Source organism: Zonotrichia leucophrys, chromosome 2 (genome assembly GCF_028769735.1).
Source record: "Zonotrichia leucophrys gambelii isolate GWCS_2022_RI chromosome 2, RI_Zleu_2.0, whole genome shotgun sequence".
NCBI classification, from domain to species: Eukaryota; Metazoa; Chordata; class Aves; order Passeriformes; family Passerellidae; genus Zonotrichia; species Zonotrichia leucophrys.
The window spans coordinates 46,748,454-46,770,254 of record NC_088171.1 but is presented as its reverse complement, the minus strand read 5'-3'; the positions used below and the strand labels follow the sequence as shown (position 1 = coordinate 46,770,254).

The 21,801-nt window shown below is 44.4% G+C and overlaps 2 protein-coding genes and 1 non-coding gene across 4 annotated transcripts in view; 1 reads left to right on the top strand and 2 right to left on the bottom strand.

Annotated features, from left to right (window-relative positions):
- SACM1L (SAC1 like phosphatidylinositide phosphatase) overlaps positions 1 to 11,323 on the bottom strand; it is a 29,394-nt gene extending 18,071 nt beyond the window's left edge. The window contains exons 1-3 of the mRNA XM_064704855.1: positions 11,130 to 11,323; positions 3,150 to 3,247; positions 1,475 to 1,549 (exon numbers count right to left, since the gene is read on the bottom strand). Coding sequence (XP_064560925.1) covers positions 1,475 to 1,549; positions 3,150 to 3,247; positions 11,130 to 11,188 — 232 coding nt within the window. The 5' untranslated portion in view covers positions 11,189 to 11,323. The remainder of the gene's footprint in view (positions 1 to 1,474; positions 1,550 to 3,149; positions 3,248 to 11,129) is intronic.
- Positions 11,324 to 11,448: 125 nt separating this feature from the next.
- Positions 11,449 to 11,521, top strand: TRNAR-ACG (transfer RNA arginine (anticodon ACG)). Its single transcript has one exon. It is a non-coding gene; the product is annotated as a tRNA-Arg (tRNA).
- Positions 11,522 to 12,340: 819 nt separating this feature from the next.
- Positions 12,341 to 21,801, bottom strand: part of LIMD1 (LIM domain containing 1) — a 32,473-nt gene continuing 23,012 nt past the window's right edge. The window contains exons 5-8 of one of the 2 annotated variants that reach the window (XM_064704854.1): positions 20,436 to 20,566; positions 19,256 to 19,307; positions 18,499 to 18,567; positions 12,341 to 17,539 (exon numbers count right to left, since the gene is read on the bottom strand). In XM_064704854.1, the coding sequence (XP_064560924.1) occupies positions 17,402 to 17,539; positions 18,499 to 18,567; positions 19,256 to 19,307; positions 20,436 to 20,566 (390 nt within the window). In that variant the 3' untranslated portion in view covers positions 12,341 to 17,401. Of the gene's footprint in view, positions 17,540 to 18,498; positions 18,568 to 19,255; positions 19,308 to 20,435; positions 20,567 to 21,085; positions 21,154 to 21,801 lie in introns of those variants that run through there. The other variant, XR_010439138.1, reaches the window with a different exon arrangement.

Genomic DNA, 21,801 nt, shown 5'->3' with positions numbered 1-21,801 from the left:
AAAAATATTCCTCCTAACAGATTCAAAACTGTACAAAGATTTGGGGTTCTTTTACCTATTTAAGCCAGGAAGTGTGCTGTTTCCCTGGCTGCATGAGTAGCAAAGCAAAAAACCCACCCATAATCATGGACAGTTCACTCAGAGCAATTAATTTACACTTGCTGGTGAACACAACACAACCATATTTCTAAGCACAGCTTATTTTAGTATCCCATTGTTTTTGAAGAAAAATTTTACTCTTAATACTGCAATAGGCAAAGAATATTTATATTTGTTAAAGATGCTGCATTGCTAGACACAGGGTCAGTTTTACAGTTCACAGCAGTGAACTGCCTAATAACACTTAGCTGAACATTTAATTTAACTAGTAACATCTTCACTTTGACAGCTGTATGCTAACACTCAGTGCAAAGCTCTGGGGGACAGAATGAAAAAAACCCAAGCTTTTAAGAGGCATAACATATTCTATATTTTATTTAATATTCAGGCAGATGAAAAGTAGTCATTACCAAGCCTGTAAGTGATGACAATTCCCCTTTGGGGCAGTTCAGTTATCAAACAGTCAGCACTTGTGGAGTCCCTAAGACACATGTATCCATTCATTGCTCTTACTCTGCAAGACCACAATTCTTTAGAATGTGGGCATAGAAAGTTCAGCAGCTTTAAGATCCTGTAGAAGTCACTGCATTCAACACAATGACCCTTTGCCTCAGTTGGGAATACTGCAGTGAGTGATCTTTAATCCCTTCTACATATGGGGGTTTTATTCAGTATGTATGCTGCTTATTACATCAGAGTATTTCAGTCTCAAACTCTACCAAATTTTACAAAAAGGATTGTTGGAGCAGCAATGCTTACTTTCCCAAAAGCTTCCACTTTATGCAGCATGTGTATTCAGGACACTGGCTGCTTAGACCTGAGACACTTAGAAAAACTGGACAACTTATTCTTATATTATCCTAGAACTCTCCAAACTTAGAATTGTTCCAGTCTGCCCTTGCCCTTTTCATGTTGGATTTTCTTTGCATTTGTAGGGCAGCTGCAACACAATCATTACTTGAACAGCTGCATCTACTTGTCTATCCTCCAGTCACTCTCAGCTATTTGTGTACCATGAGTATTGATCAAGCTTCACAACACAACACTTCTGTTGCACCAAATCCTGCAGCTCAGATTAAAATAGTTACAAAGAATAAGTAGATGAGCTTTGCACTCATTTGAAATGCATTTCTTATAACTCAAACAACTACCAGTTAACCCTACCTTTAGAGCACCTCCTGGTTTAAGAGTTACCCACACATTTGTGATAAAGTAGATTTGGATGCCTCCATCCTCTAGAAGCCACATGGAAAGCCTATCACACTGATGAAAGTGCATCCTCAGATACTTGCAAATACTATTTTTGCCTTTAAAGCTTCTTCAGCAATCTATTTTGTCTAAGTATTTTTAAAGAGCAGAGTCCTGTTCTCCTTACCTGCCACCAATCGGATTGTTCCCAAAATACCAAATATAGGCCTTGTAACAGCTGAAGGGGGAACATCTTTTTTAACTGAAAAGCAGAAAAAAATAACATCAGAATTTCAGAATGCTTCTTTCATGACTGTATTGGAACACAATTAGAACTAGGTTTCTCCAGCCTTCCTTGTCAAATCAAGTTTTGCTACAGTATAAGAATATTTATAAGTATATAAATATATTTAAATATAAGAAAGAAAGCAGCTGAATTTCAAAGCCTGATGGAGCTCTGGGAGGAGGATCTGGGATTCTAACCCACCTTCTAACCAATTTCTCATGTTTAATGAAACTAGTCATTCCATTAAATAAATTCAAGCTTATTTTCATGATAGCATAGCAAGTAGATTCCTCAATAATGTATTGTCCTGACAGCTTCCAGAAGCTTTGTTTTGAAGCCATCAAGACACAAAGGATAACCAAACCACAAGTGCTTGTGCCTCCCAGGTCTGCTTGTATCTTCTGAACCTTAGTCTATTTCTGTCTCACAAGACCTAAGCTGTCTCTGCAATACTACCAACAGCAGCACACACGAGGCAAGGGACACAGTATTCCAAACAATACACCAGGAGAGCCAAAAAGGATCCAAATCTCAATTAAAAGTCTTACCATGTGTAAGTTTAATCTATCTACATTTCTAACATAAGGGATTTTAGAGAAATTGAAAGAAACTCAAACCATTCCCCAGAATGAAGCATTTTCCCAGAACTCAGAAAACTGAGAAAGGTAACCCCGGAATCTACTTTTGCTTTAAACACCTTGCAGGTTCATCTGATAAAAGAGCAGCAGTAAGAGAGATGCAGACTGACAAAAGACTTGGGATCACTATCTTGACAGTTTTGAAGGAGAAATTGAAATAATCTACTATGATACCAAAAGTATCAGTGGGATGGGCACACTGTTCTTACATGAAGGATACAGGAAGCCTTATAAAAGAGAGACAATGACTGCTTTTATATTACTATTACTGTAGCATTTCTGTCTGTTTGGAGATCAGTAATACTGTGCTACCAAACTCCTGAAGTATCAAAAAGGAAGTCACCCAGTGCCTTCATTTTACTGTTATTTAATCAAAGTTCTTTGTTTCATACTCTTTTAAAAATGTAACTAAAATTTTCAAGACGTCAACAGGCTTAAGACTCTTCCCACTGACATCTGAATCTGGATTTGCAACACAGAATGAAAATTTCTAGTAAGAAGTTTTTTACTGTTGCTATTTCTGGAGGCATTATGAAAAGTCAGGTTTCAGTTTTATATAAAAGACAGCACTGGGACAATGTGCAAAAGCTGAAGAATGCCAGTATTCAATCCTTTCCCTGTTTGATCTTGAACTTCTAGCACCAACCCCAACCAGCCTGGATGAGTCAGCTTCCCCTGTTGTGATGGACAGTCTTACCAAAGAACAGGCAAGCACTATCACCCTGGGAACCCTCAGCATCAAACCCACAGCCAAAAGGCATCTGAAACAAAGCTCTGCAGAACAGAATGCAAAGCATTGTTTTAAACAGTAACAACGTAAAAACAATTATGTCAGTATTATCTCAGTAATGTCCTGAAGATCTTCTTGGACTCCTAGAGCAAAACAGACAAAAAGGACAGAGAAGACTGTATTGAGAAGTACTGGTGAGGAGAGTCACCTGTAAGAGTGACTTCTGTGGAGACTCTGTCAATGGCAAGCACATCATCTGCTCCATCATCGCAGGCTTCCACATAGAACTTCTCTGGTGTTATATGCCTGTACGGGGAGAGACAGGAAAAAGGAATTAGTTTAGCAGAACTTACTTGGGGTTTGTTTATTCTTCACCACGTGAAGACAGAGCAATCAATTTTACACCTTATTTCAGCTGCAAAATAGCAAAATTCTCACTGGATTGCTTCTCAACAGCCACTGATGTTGGCAGTGGGCAAAAGAAAAGCAAAAAAAGCCCCAAGTCCCACTCATCAGCTATTGCAAAATTAATGGCCTGCTTAACAATCTTAATCCTGTTCCATTACCATAAGGTAAAGACATGGAAGTAAATTTGTGCATGTAGTGGTCCACTCTGATTCCTGTAAGCTTGAACCATATCTGATAAGCCAAAACCCAACACAAAGTCAGAAGTTTTTAAACCAAAAACAGATCAGACCACATCCTTAATGCAAGTCTAATAAACATAAATTGTAAACACACCTGTTTCACGTTAGTGTTGTCAGTATTGCAAGAATCCACTGGAAACAACACAGAAGAAATGGAAAAGTTCAAGTGGCACACTAATTTATTGAAGCAGGGGTCTCAACACTACCATTTCCCAGATGAGTTAGCCAGGTCTACATAACACACATGGCATTAACAGGTACCCCTGCACCAGACAGACAAGTCACACATCGGCTTCCTGTTCACACCTCATTCCATCTTTGCTGTCCTTCCCCCCAAAACCAGCACAAAACCCAATGCTAGTCATAAACAGTTTTTAGAAGTGTTTCTTAAAAACACACCCATTGTGGTACTTGCAAGAAACCAGACATGTTATACTTTGCATCAAGAGGAGGGATACGCAGAAGTGGCTTGTAGCCATACACAGGAAATGCTCAGGAAACAAACAAAATGCCCCAAACACTCTTAAACTATTGCTCTTGACTCTTACAGTGATTTTCTTAGTTTAAGGCTTGACAAGACATGGGGTCAGAGTTTTAAAATTCTTGTTCTGGTAACAGGGTAGGTATTTTTAGGCTCCTTCTCCCTAAATAGATCTTGCATTTCTACGCATCTTTTATTTTTTTTAATGCTTCAGAAAGCTGAATTAGAATCCTAATTTAGATCAGAGGAGTCTGATAGCCGGTCTGGTAGCAGGGTGAGGGGGGCCACTACAGAACTGGCTGCTGTGAGAAGCTGCTGGAAGCCTCCTGTGTCTGGCAGAGCCAATCTCAGCCAGCTCCAAGACAGACCCACTGCTGGCCAACGCCAACCCACCTGTGATGGTGGCAGCACTTCCAGAATAACATTTAAAAAGGGGGAAAAACACTCATGTATAACAGCAGCAGGGGAGAGGAGTGAGAATGTGTGATAGAAACAACCCTGCAGACACCAAGGTCAGTGCAGAACGAGGGGCAGAAGGCGCTCCAGGAGCTGAGCAGAGATTCCCCTGCAGCCCCTGGTGAAGGCCAGTGAGGCAAAGCCTCCCCCTGCAGCCCAGGGAGGTGCCTGGCAGAGCACAGACCCACCTGCAGCCCTTGGAGCGCCACAGCAGAGCAGGGTGATGCTGGTTAGAACAGGGTGCTAATGACACCAATGTTGGAGGTTTGAATAGAGAAAACACTGAACTGACAAAATCCACCAAACAACATAACACAACAAACTGTAAAGCAATTAGTAGTTAAGTGTTCATTCATTAGATAATTTAACTTCATTATAGTTCATGGGTCCTAAAATGGGAAACATATCTACAGTATTTCCTTTGTAAATCAGCATCCTTAAATCTTTCATGTACACATATTAAATGCTTTATCTTTGAAAATAAAAGTAAGTAAGAAATATAAACATGCAGTTCACTGAACACTGAAGCCTTAAAACACCTATTTTACCTCCATTGCTTCTGTTTTTGATGAAGTGTACATGAGCATCCCCAGCTCTTTAGGGGAGTTTCACAGCAATAATGGGAGCTGTCTTCATGGCAAAAAGCAAACAAGCTTACACAGATAGAACAGGGGCAAGACAAGCTTAAAGACACCTACAAACCCTCACTTTGGTAAAGAATCCAAAAAGAAAAGAGAGTATACCATTTAAGGTGCAGTCAGAAAGCTACTGCTAACTGGCAGGAGGCAGCAGGACACATGTTTTCCACAAGAGAAAGCTGCAGCTCATTGGTTTAGTTGAATGCTCATCTTTCTCTGGGATGTCAGCTGACACACAAGATTCCAGCTAAAACAACAACTGGGAAGAGACTCTATGAAGTTTAATATTGGATCTGTTGTGCCATTAGCACAGATGCTCTTATAGACTCTTACTCATCTGAGCATCTCAAGCAAAGTAAGTTGAAAAAACCACATTAACTTATCAGGTCATAAACAAAGTGTTGAGAACTACAGTTTCAGTTTTTGAATACTCTGCATGAAGAGCACAACACAGACAAGACATCTACACTGACTGTACAGAGCACAAAAATTTCCATCCATGGTAATATTTTTAAAAGCTGCTCCTTACACTATAAAGTGCAACATGGCCATGACACTACTACAGTCTCAGAACAGAGATTCACATGCATATTGGTTAAAGCCTGTTTTTAACCAACAGAGAAGCAGCTTACAAACCTCAAATAATTGTCATGTAACAAATGTTTTCTTTATCACACGCAAGAATAACAATTTCTCCCTGAAGAACAAGAAGTCTTATCTCAATATCCACAAACTGAAAAGAAACCAGAGAGAATTAGGGCTGCCACTGCAAATCATGCTGTTCTCTCAATGTGTGTCATACATCCTGCTCTGCTAGATCACATCCCAGCATTTCTCTCTCTCAAATCCTAGACCACAATATTTCCTGCCACTACCATTGCTTTTAACAACTTTATCATCTTCATTTCCTTTTACACAATGTCTATAGTTCAAGCAAAACCAGAAGTTTATGTTTCACATTTATTCAAAGTCCTCTTCCCATGGCCCCCTCCAGGACCAAATCTGGTGACAAAAGTGTAGTGGAGAATGTAAGGCAAATCATCCCTGCTTTCAGCTCAATGGACCAAAAAGGCTTCAGCAGCTTGCAGCAGTCTGAAACAGAAATGTTGACTCTTGAGTGAGAGGGGAATCAGGGGTGAGAGGAAATTAAGTTAGCAATCTACAAAGTTGACAGAACCTGAGCAAATACTACACTTTTGGGGTCACCTTTAAAAACCGCCTTAAATAAAGCTGTGCAACACAAACTGGAAAGCCTAAGGCCCTGAAAGATATTGAATTTGAGCTTCAGAAGAAGTGGGATAATTAGTGCTCTACAAAATCTCCAATAGAAAGATGATTCACTTAGTCCTTGCCTCATTTGTGCAAGAAGTTCAACATTCCTAAAATATAGTTGAGGAAGAGGCCAAGACTCCAAGCAGTTCCAGCCCAAGTGGTGATTTACAACCTCACCAATTACCAGAACTAGCTAGTAGGCTCATTCACACTTAAATGCATTTTTCTGTCCTAAAATTGCTAGAGTCAAGATGATTTCCTCTCACTTGTCTTTCAGACAGGAAACTGATGAACATTGCATGCAAGAATTGGTTCATCTCCAAACTGTGCTCACCAGCAAGCCTGTATGTCTACCACAAGTTTAGACAGCACACATGCTCATTTTGATCATCTGACAGGGAGATAGTAAATGGTGAAGAAAGGATCATTCACAACTAGAAACTGCAGATTCATTCTATTTTTTTAATGAAATAAGGACAGATGAAAGTCCAAGTGACAGTATTGTATAAAAAATAACAATCAGGAAAGCAGTATTTCATAGAAGCCCACAGTGTCTGCAGTTATGAACTGGTTTTCATACACCCAGCCACATTCTGGTTTTGTATAAACTTCACATGTGACAGTGGAGACTGCCTTCTCCCCAGCTGCATTGTCTCTGCTGTCTAGAGCCATGCAACACATCGAGGGCTCTCACCACCTTGCTGTGTCACCATCTTGCTTCCCTTAGAACTTAACAGCATGCCAAATCTTCACAAAATCTGAGTCCTTCTATTTCCTTTTTTTTTTTTAATTAAAGGAAAACTGACCACCATTATAATGAACTATTTCTCAGTACTGCTAAAGAAGAAAGGATGTTATAAGCACAAATATTTTACATTTTTACTATAACTCACATTACTCAAGGGAGGAAGTATTGAAGAACTGCAATAACCAAATTCCCATTTCAAATATTACTGAAGGTGACTTGAATTATTTTGATAGTCTTCTGCAATTGAAACTGTGTAGATTGATGCTTGAGATAATGCAAGTCAGTAGATTTCATTCCTACAATTCAAAGTTGCAGGGGAAAAGTATTGATTCCATAAGAGAGACATTAAAAAAAAAACCCAAAACCAGAACAAACCACTGCTTGCTTACATCAAGTGTAAAGTCAGACTCACTTACAGTTGTGAGATAGTATTTCTTTTGTTTATGTATTTGTTGTGAAGTTTCACTTCCTTAGTTCTGCTATAAAGCAGCTCTGTGTATCCTACAGATGATGCACAGTTGCATCTCACACTTTAATTAGGCTGATCTTACACACAGGAATATTCCTGTGCTCAGATCCAGCATGAGAGAGGACCCAGCATGCTCTAATGGCCACTAAAGATAGTGCTTCACTCAATATCACTTAAGCCTTCTAGGCCTCAACAGCCAAATCCTTACTTCAGTAATTGATTATTTCACCATAAATACTTAACATTGCTCTAATGCAGGAAACTTTGATGTCAGCCTCTGAATACTGTAATAAAGCAACCCAGAAGCACAGCCTGTACTGCACAGAGATGCATTTGGGATCTCGAGCACAGCACACTGCTCTGCAGTGAGATACAGGATGTTAGTTTATGCAGAGTCCCAACAGTATGTTAAGTAACAGAGCGAACACACTGGTGGTTTCAGCACTCCAGAGATTCCAGATTTTCTAGGTGAGCAGGTGTGCTAATTATATGTCTCCCATAAATATTACTCCTTGAGCAGAAACAGCTCAAGGAATTGGAACATCTCCCATACAGCAGTAGTTGCTGCAGGGAGAAAAACCCCAGGATTTAGAAAACTAATGGAAATACCATTTAAAAACAACAAAGAAAAGGCACGGATTAAAGGCTACATAGTGTCTATTTCTACTGAAGTTTCACTCTAGAAGAAAATAATTTACTGTATAAGGTAATGTCCTGCTCAGCCAACATCCCTGAGCTTTACCATGACAGCTGCTTAGATGGAGCAGGAAGAAAGGATAGCTAAAAATCCCTTTCTATAAGTGTTCTTCAAACCCAAATGCCCTTTCAGACCTCCCCCAAGCACACACACGAGTGGAAGGCACTGTGTTCCAGGGCAGCGGCTACCAAAGACTGCCAAGTACCTTCACAAAGCATGTGAGGCAACATAACTACAGGCAGGAGGAGTTAAATCTGAAACACAGCTAGGGTCATGGACCCACAGGATACTGAGAAGGCTATCAGCAAGGTAAGCCTTCATCCAAGCACAAAGAGGAAAAAAGCGATTTTAACTGAGCCAAAACAACAGTCAGAGTTTGCTCTATTCTGCAGACACCTTTAACAATCAGTTTTATGTATTAACTGGACTGGCAACTCCACTGCCAGCTGTGGATGCAATACCTGCAATAGCTGTTTGAATGTTACAATTTATTTCTGAGGCTACCAGAAGTTGTTAATTAAATATAGCAATGCCAGAGGTGACAACTGTGGATAGCAGTTTTCAGGTTCATAGTTTTCCCAATAACTGTTGCTGTAACTCAGCAAGCTCCACAAGCAGCACAAATGCCAGACATCAGCTCTTTCACTGTTACCACCTGAACTTGACTGATGACACAGGTCAAAGCACAAGGGGTATGAACCACTGCTTTTGATAAGGTGGAGAATGCAGTGGGTTTGTTTTGAGAGCTAGAACCTGTGGCTGGATGTACAGAACGGGGCCCTGCAGAGCACAGCAGCCAGGGAAGCTCCATGCAGACTCCCCAGAAAAGGTGCAGCTGCAGAATCTGACCTTATCGTCTTGAGAGTGAGTCATCAGCCAAAAACCCAAACAGTGCCACCACTAAATCCCCAAACTGAAGTCTAGCCTGGACTTTTCATGAGAACATTCTCCTTTGACCTTGACAAGCTGGTAGGTTTGACTCATGACACAAGTTATGGCCCTTATCTTCAAATGCTGGTAGAAAGGCTGCAGCCACTATCACAACTTGGTGTAATGACAAGAAAATAAGCTCATTTTTCAGAGCACAAAACAATTCTGTTTTCATGTTGATGAAAAAACTCATGTTAAACTACATCTAAGACAGCCTTGTTCCAAAAAGATCAAAGCTTACTTTTAGCCAAGATTAAACTTTGAATGAGAGAATTTTTTACTAGCCTGTATCCAGAAAGGTGCTTTTACTTGAAAAATTCTCAGTAAGAACAACTGTGCACTACAAGTCACACAACTGCTCCTCACACAACTCACCTTTGCTCCTCTGCAGCCAAAAATGTCACAAGATCAGCGTAAAGAAAGACAAATACTGCTAAGGTGACGAGAGAAGGAAAAAAAAAAAGAAAGCTTTCTGCCAAGTAAAGTCTTTCTACCATCACTGATGATATTACTCTTGAGCAACATTCAATTGTCTCCAGGGTCGGTGCACCCTCATATACCTATCTAACCAAAATAAGAAGCCTGGTGACTTTGAAACACATAACAGCATTATGGCAAAGTGTTTATACAGACCTGCAAAAGATCTGTTTGCTCTGAATGCAAAAGATGACTGTCAAATGAAACTCAACAGAGCATAAAGTACAGTTAAATCAGGCTTAAGAGTCACTTTCAGATTTTGCTGCCTGAAAATGGCATCGGTAACTCAATCATGGAGTTTCCAGCTACTGTTTAGAGGTCAAAAGCCTGGGAATGCCTTTAGGACACACAAAGACACTTCACTTTTGGCTTCAGACAGTCCTGAAGAGTCTCATGCTCAGAGCAATATCCTCGGGAGTTTGAACTGGTGTGAGGGTTTATAATGGAGATGCCTCTTGCAGTGTTAACTTTGTGCTGCTTTCGGTTATGCAACTTCTGCTGCTGTATTAAGGCAGCAAACAAATATCTGGCATACACACACGTTCAAAGGGTTACAGCCTCCCCTAAAACAATTTTTGTTTTAATAATAGAATTACACTGGGTAGTTAGAAGAATTTATCTGGAAAAGTCACAGCCGGCACTGCTCAGCAGAGTCCCGAAAGTTCAAAGCCCTCAAAGTTCAGTCATCGACTGGCATCCAAACCATCGCACACCACAAAAAAAGCAGATTTGTGTGACGAGAGAGCGATGGGCAAGCACGCCTAGGGAACCTTGTGCTGGCAAGCGGCGCTGCACGCTGACAGCAGCGCCCGAGCCCCTGAGCAGCAGGAGGGCAGAACCCCAGAGCTGTCCGGGCTGGGGCACCTCCGGAGAGCTCCGGGCCCAAGGCCCTGCCAAGGCACGGCCACCCGGAGCAGGGGACACAGCAACGCGGCCAGGCGGGGCTGGGATGGCTCCAGGGACGGAGCCTCCACAAGCAGCGGGCAGCGCAGGCTGCTCACGGCAAGGGAAGCCCCGCAGGCATTGACCTCCGGGACCGCGGGAGGGCGGCGGGACAGACAGACAGACAGACACGGGAGCCGCCCGCCCGCAGCGCCGTGGGATGGACGGCGACAGGGGACCGTGTCCGCGGCCAAAGTCCTCCCTCCGCGTCCTCCTCCCGCACGCAGCCGCCGCCTCAGGCCAAGCCCTTCGCGGTCACCCGGGGGAGCGAGGGGGCCGAGACGGGCAGCAAGGGCGGAGGACAGGCCGGGGAGGGCAGGGGACAGCAGGGGACGTGTGACCGTCGCTCCACCGGCGGCTCCTCCCTTCCCTTTCCCTCCTCTTCGGCAGGTGCCAGAGCCGCGCCACCCCCGTCCCAGCGGGTCACTCACAGCTTCAGGCTGGCGTAGGCCGCCGCTGCCGTGGTTCCCACCGGTGCCGCCGTCGCCATCCGTCCCCTCGGGCTGTCCCCGGCCGCGGGCTCCGCTCCGACCCGGCCGCTCCCTCCCTGCCCGACTGACGCGTCCCTGGGCCGGAGCGACGGGGCTCCGCTCGGGACAAACCTCCGCGGGCGCGCTGGCGAGCCCAGGCCGGGGCACCGCCTATGGCAGGGGAGGGCGGGGCCGGGCGGGCTCGCCAGCCCCACCATTGGCTGAAGCGGCGGGAGAGAATTGTGCTGAACTACACGGGAGCAACGGCGCTTTTCGAGCAGGGCCAGTGGCGCAATGGATAACGCGTCTGACTACGGATCAGAAGATTCTAGGTTCGACTCCTGGCTGGCTCGGCTGCTCCTTTTTCACTCCTTTTCGTTTTTATATTTTTTTCTTTTCTGCTTTCAGCGAAGGATGCCGCCTACAGTCCCCCTACTTCTTATATGCCCGCAGCTACCACATCTTTGCCCTCAATGCGGGAGTCTCCAAACCTCCCAGGGCTGGGTGGTGTTACAGGGCTTCCTGCCCTTGGCAGTGCCCCAGCTCAGGGACAGCTGCTGTCCCCCTGGCCACCCTTCCTGATCCTGCAGGCTATGGAGTTTGGCAAGGACCAAACCTGGGGCACCTCCTGGCCCACCAGATCCAGCTCTCTGGGTGTCATGCCCCAGGTTTGGGCAGCTTCTTGCCCCATGGATGGGGAACTATAATTAGCTATTCCTATGTATTTGTTTCATTTAGCTGACACCTCCAAGCTGCTGTGTGCTGCTTGGCCAACATCCAGTCTTCGGGTCTGAGGCATCTGGTAGCTGATAGCAGGGGCACCATGGGAACAGCACCCAAAACCCCCAAGGAACCCACACCCACCAATGCTGCAAAGGAGACTCCCATGCTGGGGTCAGAGCCTGCTCCCATGTGCAGCAAATCCCTCCCGACACCCTCAGCCTGGGACCTGGGCCTCTCCAGAAGGATACCAGAGCAGGACAGCCTCCAATGGAGCTACAGCAAATACCAGCTGCCTGCAAAGGAGTGGAAATTTCCAGTGAACCCCACTGAGGTGGGGGGACAGGCACAAGGAAGAGGTTGGGAAACCATCATTTCACAGCATAACTCCCCCCACCATGGACTCTGGGCAATGACAGTCATTTTAAGTGTAGGAAAGACTTGACTCTGAGTGTTGCTTAAGATACTGTCTTTAATCACTGAAATCACAACAGGCCAGTGGCTACCAGTCTCCATTCTGTATAAATACTTAACAGCACAGAGGAAAAGAGGGCTGTGTTCACAGGAGGCTAAGGTTAGTTACACCAGCACAAATCCTAAAATACTCTCTCCTGGAGCTGAGCTTTGAAGGAAACATAAAATAACTAGTACCATTCAGTATCGTTAGGCAGGCTCTGGATTTGCTTTCTGGATGCAGAAAGGCAGAGCCTGGGGGTGTGCCTGGGTCCCTGCCTGGCCCTGCTCCGCAGACCTGCTGCGTGGGGAGGAGGGCTGGGCTGCCCACTGCAGCCCTGTCATCCCTCCACCAGGGCCACAGGGCATTCCTGCCTCTACAGGACTCTGCCATGGATTTGCACGTGGGGACAGGTTCTTCCCATCTCCCATCGTGTCTGAGTGGGCTGCAGATGCATTGCCACACCAACATCTGGCTGCCCTGGAAGAAAGCAGGGTAAGGATTTTTATTGCTCAGGAAAGCTTTGCTTCTCTTAGGAAAAGGGTGGGAGAGCAGTTCCAAGCTCTGTCTGGGCTCGTGGCAGGAAGATGCCTGCCCAGTCAGCTTCAGTGAGGACAGCCAGAGCCACTGCAGCCAGCGAGCAGCAGGACTCAGAAATGGAAAAGAATAATGAACAAATGCTGTGCCACAATGAGATGCAAAGCCCTTCCCAGCTTCTCCCAGTGGCACTCACAGGATGGGGGAAAGGGAAATGTATCTGGTCATGGCCCTTCCCTGCCTGCAGGTACTGACTCCAGGGGTATTGCCCAGTGATGAGGCTGGGTCAATGTGGCATTGCATTCATGCACAGAAAGTTGCTTAAAAGGCACCTACAAGCACTTGGCATGGGCACAGAGGTGTGAAAGGCAGGTGTGCCATGGGCAGCACCTGCCACACATCATGTGCATGGACACAGCTGCACACAGCACCCCAAAAGTGAGAACATAGCAAGTGGTCAAGGCCCACATGGTATTTTTTTTTAAAGATAATCCTTTCTTTGGAATGGCCAGCCAGACCCATGGCAGCTCTTGGAAGCCCAGTTTCCCCCTTTCAAGGCTGCTACATCACACCTGATTGCTGATGAAACTCCATCATCATTTACAGACTAAGCAGCTATTCACTTTGTAGTAAAAAGATCTAAACAAAAAAAAAAAAAAAGGAGCATTTAAATCTTGAAAGACTGGGAAAATGTTTTAAAAGCCCCCAAATGAAATTCAGAAACTGAAGAGCCACAGATCTTTTCAAATGCTCTTTACCAGAGTGTTAGAAACTGCTGTTCCCTGTGTTTTAACATCAGGGCAGCTTCCCAAAATGCTTTGATCACAGGTGCTTCTTACACTTTAAATTACACAAAAATGTCTGCTGCTTCTGTAGCTGGGGCTTTCCCCCAGCTCTTATGCAAAAATCCCTATTTAAATTAGTTTCTGTGTTTTAAGCAATAGAAATTTAACATCATGAATGAACATGATCTGAATGAAAAAATCTTTTAAGCTCTGATTCCTGAAAGCAGGCTTCAGGGAATTCACTTGAATAACTATTTGCATGAGAGTTACTCATTAACAGCACAATGGGACTTCCAAGGGTCCCTTACTTTAAAGCCAGTCAGAAGAACTTGCTGGGGGAGGAACCAAGACTAACATTTCATAGCATGTTTCCATAGCTTGTTAATAAATTAAAAGACAACAAGATTCATGTGAACAGCAAACCCCAACGTGTACCAGCCAGGACATAGGCGGAATTTAATATGTTTTTTGAAATTCTTGTGAAGAGGACACAAAGTGTCACACCTCCAGCTCCAGAGCTATTTCTCCCTTTGGGGGAGCTGCCTGAAGGCAGGCAGGGAGGGCTGAAGCTCCACAGATGCCTGGTGGAGGGTGGGGAGGAGGAGAAGGTTCCCCTCTGGGCAGGATGCCCTTGCCTCCCCCTGTGCCAGACCCACTGCCAGGCAGCTGCAGAGCTGGGGAAAACCAACAGGGACTCAGACACTCACAGCCTGGGAGAAATAATACTGAGCTTAAAGGAATTCAAACTCCCAGAGACAGAAGCAGTGCAAGTTAGCACACACAGGGGTGCAGGGCAGTGCAGCAGATGCTTTAGCCTCAAAACCACAAGCTCACAGGCTCCTTTATTCAAGAGCTTCACGCTGTCACTTCCAGCTCTTTGTAAATACAGGAAAGGAGAGTGTTAGCATTTAATAATTTATAGGGGACCTTAAAACTGGAAGTAGGGCAGCCTTCATTTCCCCAGTGCTGAGGGATACAGGATGGCTGACAGGAGTAAGAAGACACTGTGTGGGAGCAGAGGCCAAACTCCGGTGATGCAAAGAGAGCTCATGCAAGACATCTTGCACAAACTGCTGCCCTTGAGGCTTTCCATGAAGGAAAATTATCTTTCTCCTCATTCCCTTCTCTCCTGCTTATGTTGAGGTTTTGGGGAAGGCTGCAAGGCTGAGACAGAAGTTTAAACTGCAGTTTAAAAACAAAATACCAGTCCCGATAGTGTTTTCAGATCTTTACAAAATGAAGGCCAAAAAATGTGCACAAGGGCTTGATCCAAAAAATCAAGAGGTAGCAAAAGCATGAACTATATAGCAGCTGGTCTTTCAGAGGCAAGAGATGACCAAGGCTGGTATTTCCAGCTCCCTTCAAAGAAACACTTTGGTATCTCGTTGCCTTCACTGCCAAAAGCAGCCCAGGGCACAGAACCACCTGCCCAGGACTATTTGAATTATTTACTAGGGATTGTGAGCTGGTGTTATTTTCCACCTCAGTCCCTTCAGACAGTCCTGAGATCACAGACACACCTGGAACACCCCCTCCCTGCTCCAGCCTAGCTGTGCTGCAGGACACAAGCTGATGGGATGCATTGGGGTGAGAGCGCTATGGGATCTGCCTGGCTGTTGTTGCCCTCAATCCATCCTGCTTGGAAGCAGCACTGCTTACAGCTCCCATCCCTTTCCTAACCAGCATCTGGAGGCTAAATTTAAGGCTCTAGGAGGGCTCACATATTTGGGGTCAATTTCACCTCCTCTAATATCATAGATAAAACTCTGAGAAGATATATTTCACAGTGCTAAAGAGCCCTCCCTTGAGCTTTCAGTCACTCACTGAAGGGATTCATGTCCCAAGCTGCACCAAAGCTCTGGATGGCTCCAAGCAGGACCAGCCTCCAGCCCCAAGCTGCCAGCCCCATCCTGAAGGGCAGTGGAAACAGGCAGAGGCACTTGCAGCTGGATGGTCAGCTGGCACCATGAAACTCCAGGCCAGGCCCACCAAGCTCCTGAGGCTGGGGCAGTTTCACATTTCAGCCACGGGGAGATGATTTACAGGCAGAGACAGACAACTTGCTGCTACCTGACACCTGTGCTGCTCCAGATGGGCACACGTTGCTGTCTGACTACATCAAGTGAAGTTCAAGCTACATCCTTGCTATTGGAAAAGAGGTTTGGTTGAACTGTATGGGTTTTCAGCATGGGAACATTTTGGGAGTCCCACTACCACGGCTCAGCTAATTTATTGTCATTTCCACACTGATCTTCAAGAATGTCATCCCATCCTTTGCCAGTCAGAACCAAATTTACACCTTCAGCCTAGATACATGAGGATTTAACTAATTTTCCACACAAAGAAAGAGTAGTTAAGATCCCCAACTGCATCTGAGGCTTTAAATTAAGAACTTTTTGTTAAACAAAAGTACCAGTACATGAGGGGCTGCACAGCTTTGGTAGGGACAGAACATGCACTGCAGGCACACCTATCAGAAATGTAACACATCAGGGGAACAGATTGCTTTGACTATAAAGCAGGGAGCGGGGGAGTGGGAGGGTCAAGAAAAGAAACAATTTGCCTTCCTGCTTTCTCAGCAGAAGGGAAAGTAAGGGCCAAACTCTCTAACCCCTTGCTCAGATAAGCTGTTATTATTCATAGGAGCAAATCTGTTTATGCCAACATACTCATCTGAGTTCAGGTTGTGGAGCTGGGCTCTAAATCCCTGTGTGACAAAGCCTTCATAACAATCCCAGGTTCACTCCCCAAGCTCTGAATAAGCACCACTATGAAACGGCTTTGTGCTGGGTAAACACCATGAAAAGGAATAGCCAGGCTGAGGGCTGAGCTGTGAGGACAAACTGGAAAACTGGAAAACCCAGGCAACTGTCTGTGTATGGAGAGCTTTTTTCCAAAGAGAGCTCTGCAAGCAAGAATGAGGGTGGATTTCCCCCATGTCCACACTTTCAGCATCCTGACCTTTCCTTTCCAAATATGATCCACTATTCAGACTGACACAGCAGACTGGCCCCTGTGTGTCATGCTGACACACAAGCCTGGGCCCCAAGTCACTGCAGTAGCTTAGCCTAACTTGTTCCAGTTTTTTCTTCTGTTTGAAATGGGATGTTGGCCTCCAGTTGCCAGACAGCATTGCCTGGTTGGTGCTTGGAGAGTTGGTACTCTTACAGCCAGACTTGATACTGGAGTTCAGGGAATTAACTGAAAGGTCTGAGGGTGCCATTTTGCATAGACTCCTTTGTTTTCCTAAAGAATGAATAAAAACGGAGAGTCTCTAAAAAGCTGGTACTAATAGGTTCAGAGAACCTGGTGAAATGTGCTTTCAGGAAACAGTAGACTGATGGGATGCTCCCAGCAGGCAGGCAGGCAAGCCAGCCTCTGGCTTTTTAATTGTGCATGGCACGATGTGAGTTCATAGGCACGAGAGCAAATTGTGCTTTCACTGAAGAATCTTCCAAAACGAGCCCAGAGGAATCTCCAGGCAGCAGAAAAAGACATGTAAAAGTAAACTGATCAGTTTAGGTAACATGCCACATTCTCGGTCAAGTAGACATGGTTTGATGCAGCTGAAACCCACAAGCATACAAACTTGGTGAATCCAGCAAAAATCTCTCATATCCTTTGACAGGAACATTGCTGACTGGCAAGAAACATGCACAGGAAATCAGCTGAAGGTGGGGAGAGGGGGATCATGTAACAACTCTTCTGTCCCAGCTTCCCAAAGCTGGCCACAGTGACTAGTAGTGGTGCTGGTAGGCAGCTGCTGGGGTTGTGCCATTCTCTATGTGCTTCAGGTGACAGGAGTGACAAAGCAAATGTTCATCCAGTGGGTAGCAGCGATGCCCGTCTTCGTCGTTCAGCTCCATCCCACAGTCCTGCAAAGAGAGGCCGTGCAAATTATTAGAGCTTGTGCTCATCCCCAGTGTCAGCTGGGGTCTGGCTTCTAGGAGAGTCATTTGTGACAAGGACAGACAACACCCAGCCAACAGCTCCTTCCCAATAGGTCCAGGGTGTACCACAAGAAGAAAAGCATCTGACGCAGGCATTTTGATGGGCAGCCTTGTACAAATTTGTTCAAAGCAGTTTTACTGAATAAGCTTTATCTTCTGGTAAAGTGCAACCCTCTGTATTTGAAATATGCTTGTGTCTCCTTACACTGTCAGGTAAGATTCACCTCTTCACGTTACAGCTGTACTGATGTGAAATCAGATTGTGGAGTCAGGGCCTCTTTTCACTGCATTATAAGCACAGCGAGAAAAAAAACAACTATATATTTTAATTCTCAATGCAGAAGTAAGGCAGCTTTCTGAGAAGCCCTGCACAGACTAAATGGTTTTTAAGAGCTGGCATCTCCTGGAATTTTTTCTTGTGCAGCCACATCCTTTCTCCAGCCTCAAAGACACATTCATTTCCCATGAGAGTGAAGGTAATTTACACCCCGCAGGATCAGTCACCACCTTAGCATTTTTCAACAATCTGACTTGGAAATCAGATACACTGATGTGATCTGGAGCTGGAGGCTTCTGGAAGGCAGCAATAGACCTTACTAAGTCACCATGTTTCCTGCATTAACAAATAAACTGCCAAGTTTGAAAAGCAGTAATTAACTGGTTGCCTGTAACTTTATGGATGGCAAATGAAATTAGAACTGAAACCCATTGCTGCAAAAACTTTTGTCCTTAATCTGGAAACTTCTCAGTCACTGACAGAAAGGGTCTCACACTGAAGGTTTGAATTGCTCAGCTGCTGTAAGGCAGGAGATTTATTTCCATCTTAAAAACAACAGCAGTTATGACTATTAAGTGCCCAGTCCCTGAGAAAGCTGCTGACCTACCTCGCAGTGATAACATTCCACATGGTAATCCTTGTCCATGGACACAACCCGAATGGTCTCATCAGACCCCTGTAAGCATTGGAGCAAAGCAGAAATGACAAAGGATTACAGCAGGATCAGACACATGCACTCTGTAGATTGCTTGCTGCAACAAAATGAATGTTGAGGAAATGCATTTGGGCAGCTGGTTGGAGACCACAAATAAATCCTGCCACTTGCAGTTATTTTTACAGTAAAGTTTCATCACAGACTGACTGCAGATATCCTCTAAAATGTGATACCAGAAGTGTAAAAACGTTCTCTGTTTAACAGTAACAGCTATCAGAAATCACAAATGAATCACTTGGTAATTTCAATAGATCACATTTTCAGCATTGTAAATTAGTTTTGCCTAAGATTCATCTCCAGCTATTAAAATGTGTTAGTCCCAGAGTGGTCACACAGAGGACATTCATGAGTACCACCAGCATCTACTGACATAAAGGAAAATTCCCCTGAACACAAAACTAGCAGCAGCATGGTCCTGCAGGAGATGAAAACAGCAGCCTGGCAGAGGAGCAATAAGCTTCACCAGTGAATAAAAGAAGGGTCACAGCTCAAGAACAGTGCATGAGCTTAGACCAAAGGGTTGCACTCCAGAGGAAGCAACCATCTCTCCCCATCCACAAGCACATTTGTTTTGACACATGGTCAAGTGTGAAAGAGAGCAAGGCCTGACACTCCTCCCCCAAAGGGACACGGAATTAAAGGCTCTCACCTCGGAGGGCAGAATGGGAAGTCCACATGCTGCACACTTTGGAGCTAAAACTCTGGAAGAGCAATGAAAAATTGAAGGCAAGTTATGGATCAACATAAAAAGAGAGGTCTGTATGTTCTCAGTGATAACATGAAAAGTTGCAGCTGTAAATTACTTATCCACAGGAAAGCTTTGCATCCTGAGATCATCAATTCATTTTAGCATTTATTTTAAGGAATGCTTGACACACGTTGCTCAATCAGGCAAAAAGAGACCTTATATCTTACACTTAGTGCCAGAAAAAATACAAAAATTTCCCTATAAAATTCTTGGCTGCTACTGAGAGATTTGGAAGAGAAAATGAGGAGGAACTGAGCAGGACTGTCCCCAGAAAAGTACATTAAAAGAAGTGGCAGCCTCTGGGCAGAAAAATTCTGAGAAAATGCCACATGACTGCACAGCTTCTTAAGGCCTTATAACACAATAATTAATTAAATTAAATTGCAAGGAAATATTAATTATTTCCGAATAACGATGGCATGCAATGGCACTAATCTTGGCAACAGGATTGTAACAACTTTAGTCTTGGCATAACACAGAAGAGTTCCAAGGGCTGCCTGAGCAACACTTAATACTCTCCCTGCTCAGAAAATGGAGAAAGGACCAAAGCAAGCCAGAAGGACACACAAAATGTGTGCAGCTCTAATACCATAACTACCAGCCAAGAGCACAGCCATTTTATTTTACTGTCTAAATAAGAAGTGATTTTTAAAGTGGATTTATCAGTTGTTCAATTTAGAACTGGCAAAAAGTTTTGCTTTGCAGATTCAGTGGTAGTTCTTTAAAAGTCAAATTCAGCCCTTCAACAACTCAAAAAGTAAATCACATTGATTTCCACAGGCATTCACAGGCTTAACTTAAAGCAGACTAATTTTGTACATCACTGAACACCTCAGGAGCACTATTTCTCACTCTCTCTGCTTTGCAGAAGGGGCAGAGAACCTCTGAAGCCCAGAGGTTATTTGGCTTCATCAGAGTTACACAAGAGTCAACAGCTGGATAAGAGGAGAGAGGAGGAGTTTCTAGGATCTAGCCCCATCCTCAAAACTTCTAACCCTGTCTCTATTTTCTCCTAACTAGCTGAAAAGCTACATTAGAGGCTTGCTGCTTCGAACATCACTGCTGTTTATTTTGCCCTTACTTGTGGTAATCCCTGACACAGTAGATTTTGTTTTCAGAGTCTACAGTGAACGGCACACCGTCCAGACACTCGTTGCAGATGACGCATCGGAAGCAGCCCGGATGATACGATTTCCCTAGAGCCTGCAGGATCTGCAACAGAGCAAGAGAAAGGAAAAATGCACATGAAGAGCCAATTAAGGTGAAAATAGTAAACACACAGCTTTACACCAGGTAATGCTGCATACTCATCAGCAGGGCTGTGTCTTTTTTCCCCTGTTTCATCTGAAAAATCAGTTAACAAGGATGGAAAGGGCAGCTGGAATCAATATATAGGACCTGGCTCTACGGATATTAATTATGGGTACGAAAACAATTTAGAGACTCAGTCAAGGTGTTTAGCATGACAAAGGATAGAAGTGACAGAATTTAAAGGAAAGAAAATAATTTCTGAAGTCAACAAGTAGAGAATACTTAGCAAGATCACAAGGCAAAATGTACCAGCTGAACAAAGGAAATACACTTTTATATTCTCCATGAGAAGTTGAAACTGGTATTATTGCTAGGTTTTCATAATTCCTTACATACTGAAGGGCTTTGTACTTGCTTGCCTGGCTTTTTAATTAGCACAGACTATGGAAACTGTTGAACTCAACAGCTGCAATTCACTACCTGGAATACCATGGTCCGTCAGTAGAAGGATCAGACTTCTGAGTAGGAAACAGCTTCCAATTGTAATGCTTTCCAGTGTAAGCAGGCAAACAAAGATAATTAATGATAAGCATTAGAAAATGTTGGGAAGCATGCTGTGAACCAGAAATTCCTAATTTCTTTGCCTCAGCTGTAATCTTACACCACCAGCTATACCAGTCTCCCTCTGAACTCCCTATAACTGAATGCTGACCCCCTGAGTGTTCCCCATCCCATGCACATCTGGAATGGATGGTACCTGCTGCAGGCTAATCCTGCTTCACAGATCTAAACTGAGGTCTGGATCACACACCCTGGGTCACACCTGCTCCCCAGAGTATCAGTACCCACAAAAAACGACGAGAAAGTGACTTAATGCAGAATACACATGGGAAGCCACAGCTTGACTGCAGGACAGAGAGGCTGAGAGAGCTGCTCTGATGCCTCACAGCAAGGGAGCACTGCAGAGCCACAACACTGCTGAGCAGGAAGCATCAACAGGATTACAAATACACTGTCCAGAGAAGTCCAAAAAAGGGATGAAAGACCTGGAGGCTCTGCTTTTCAACACCCACTGAAAACAGGCAGAGCAGTGTCTCTGCATGATGTACACTAGGGTGCCAGATTCACTTCCTTGAAAAAATCAACAAAAGGCTCAGTGGATTTTCCTTCTGATACCAGTCTTACACTAGGCAAAC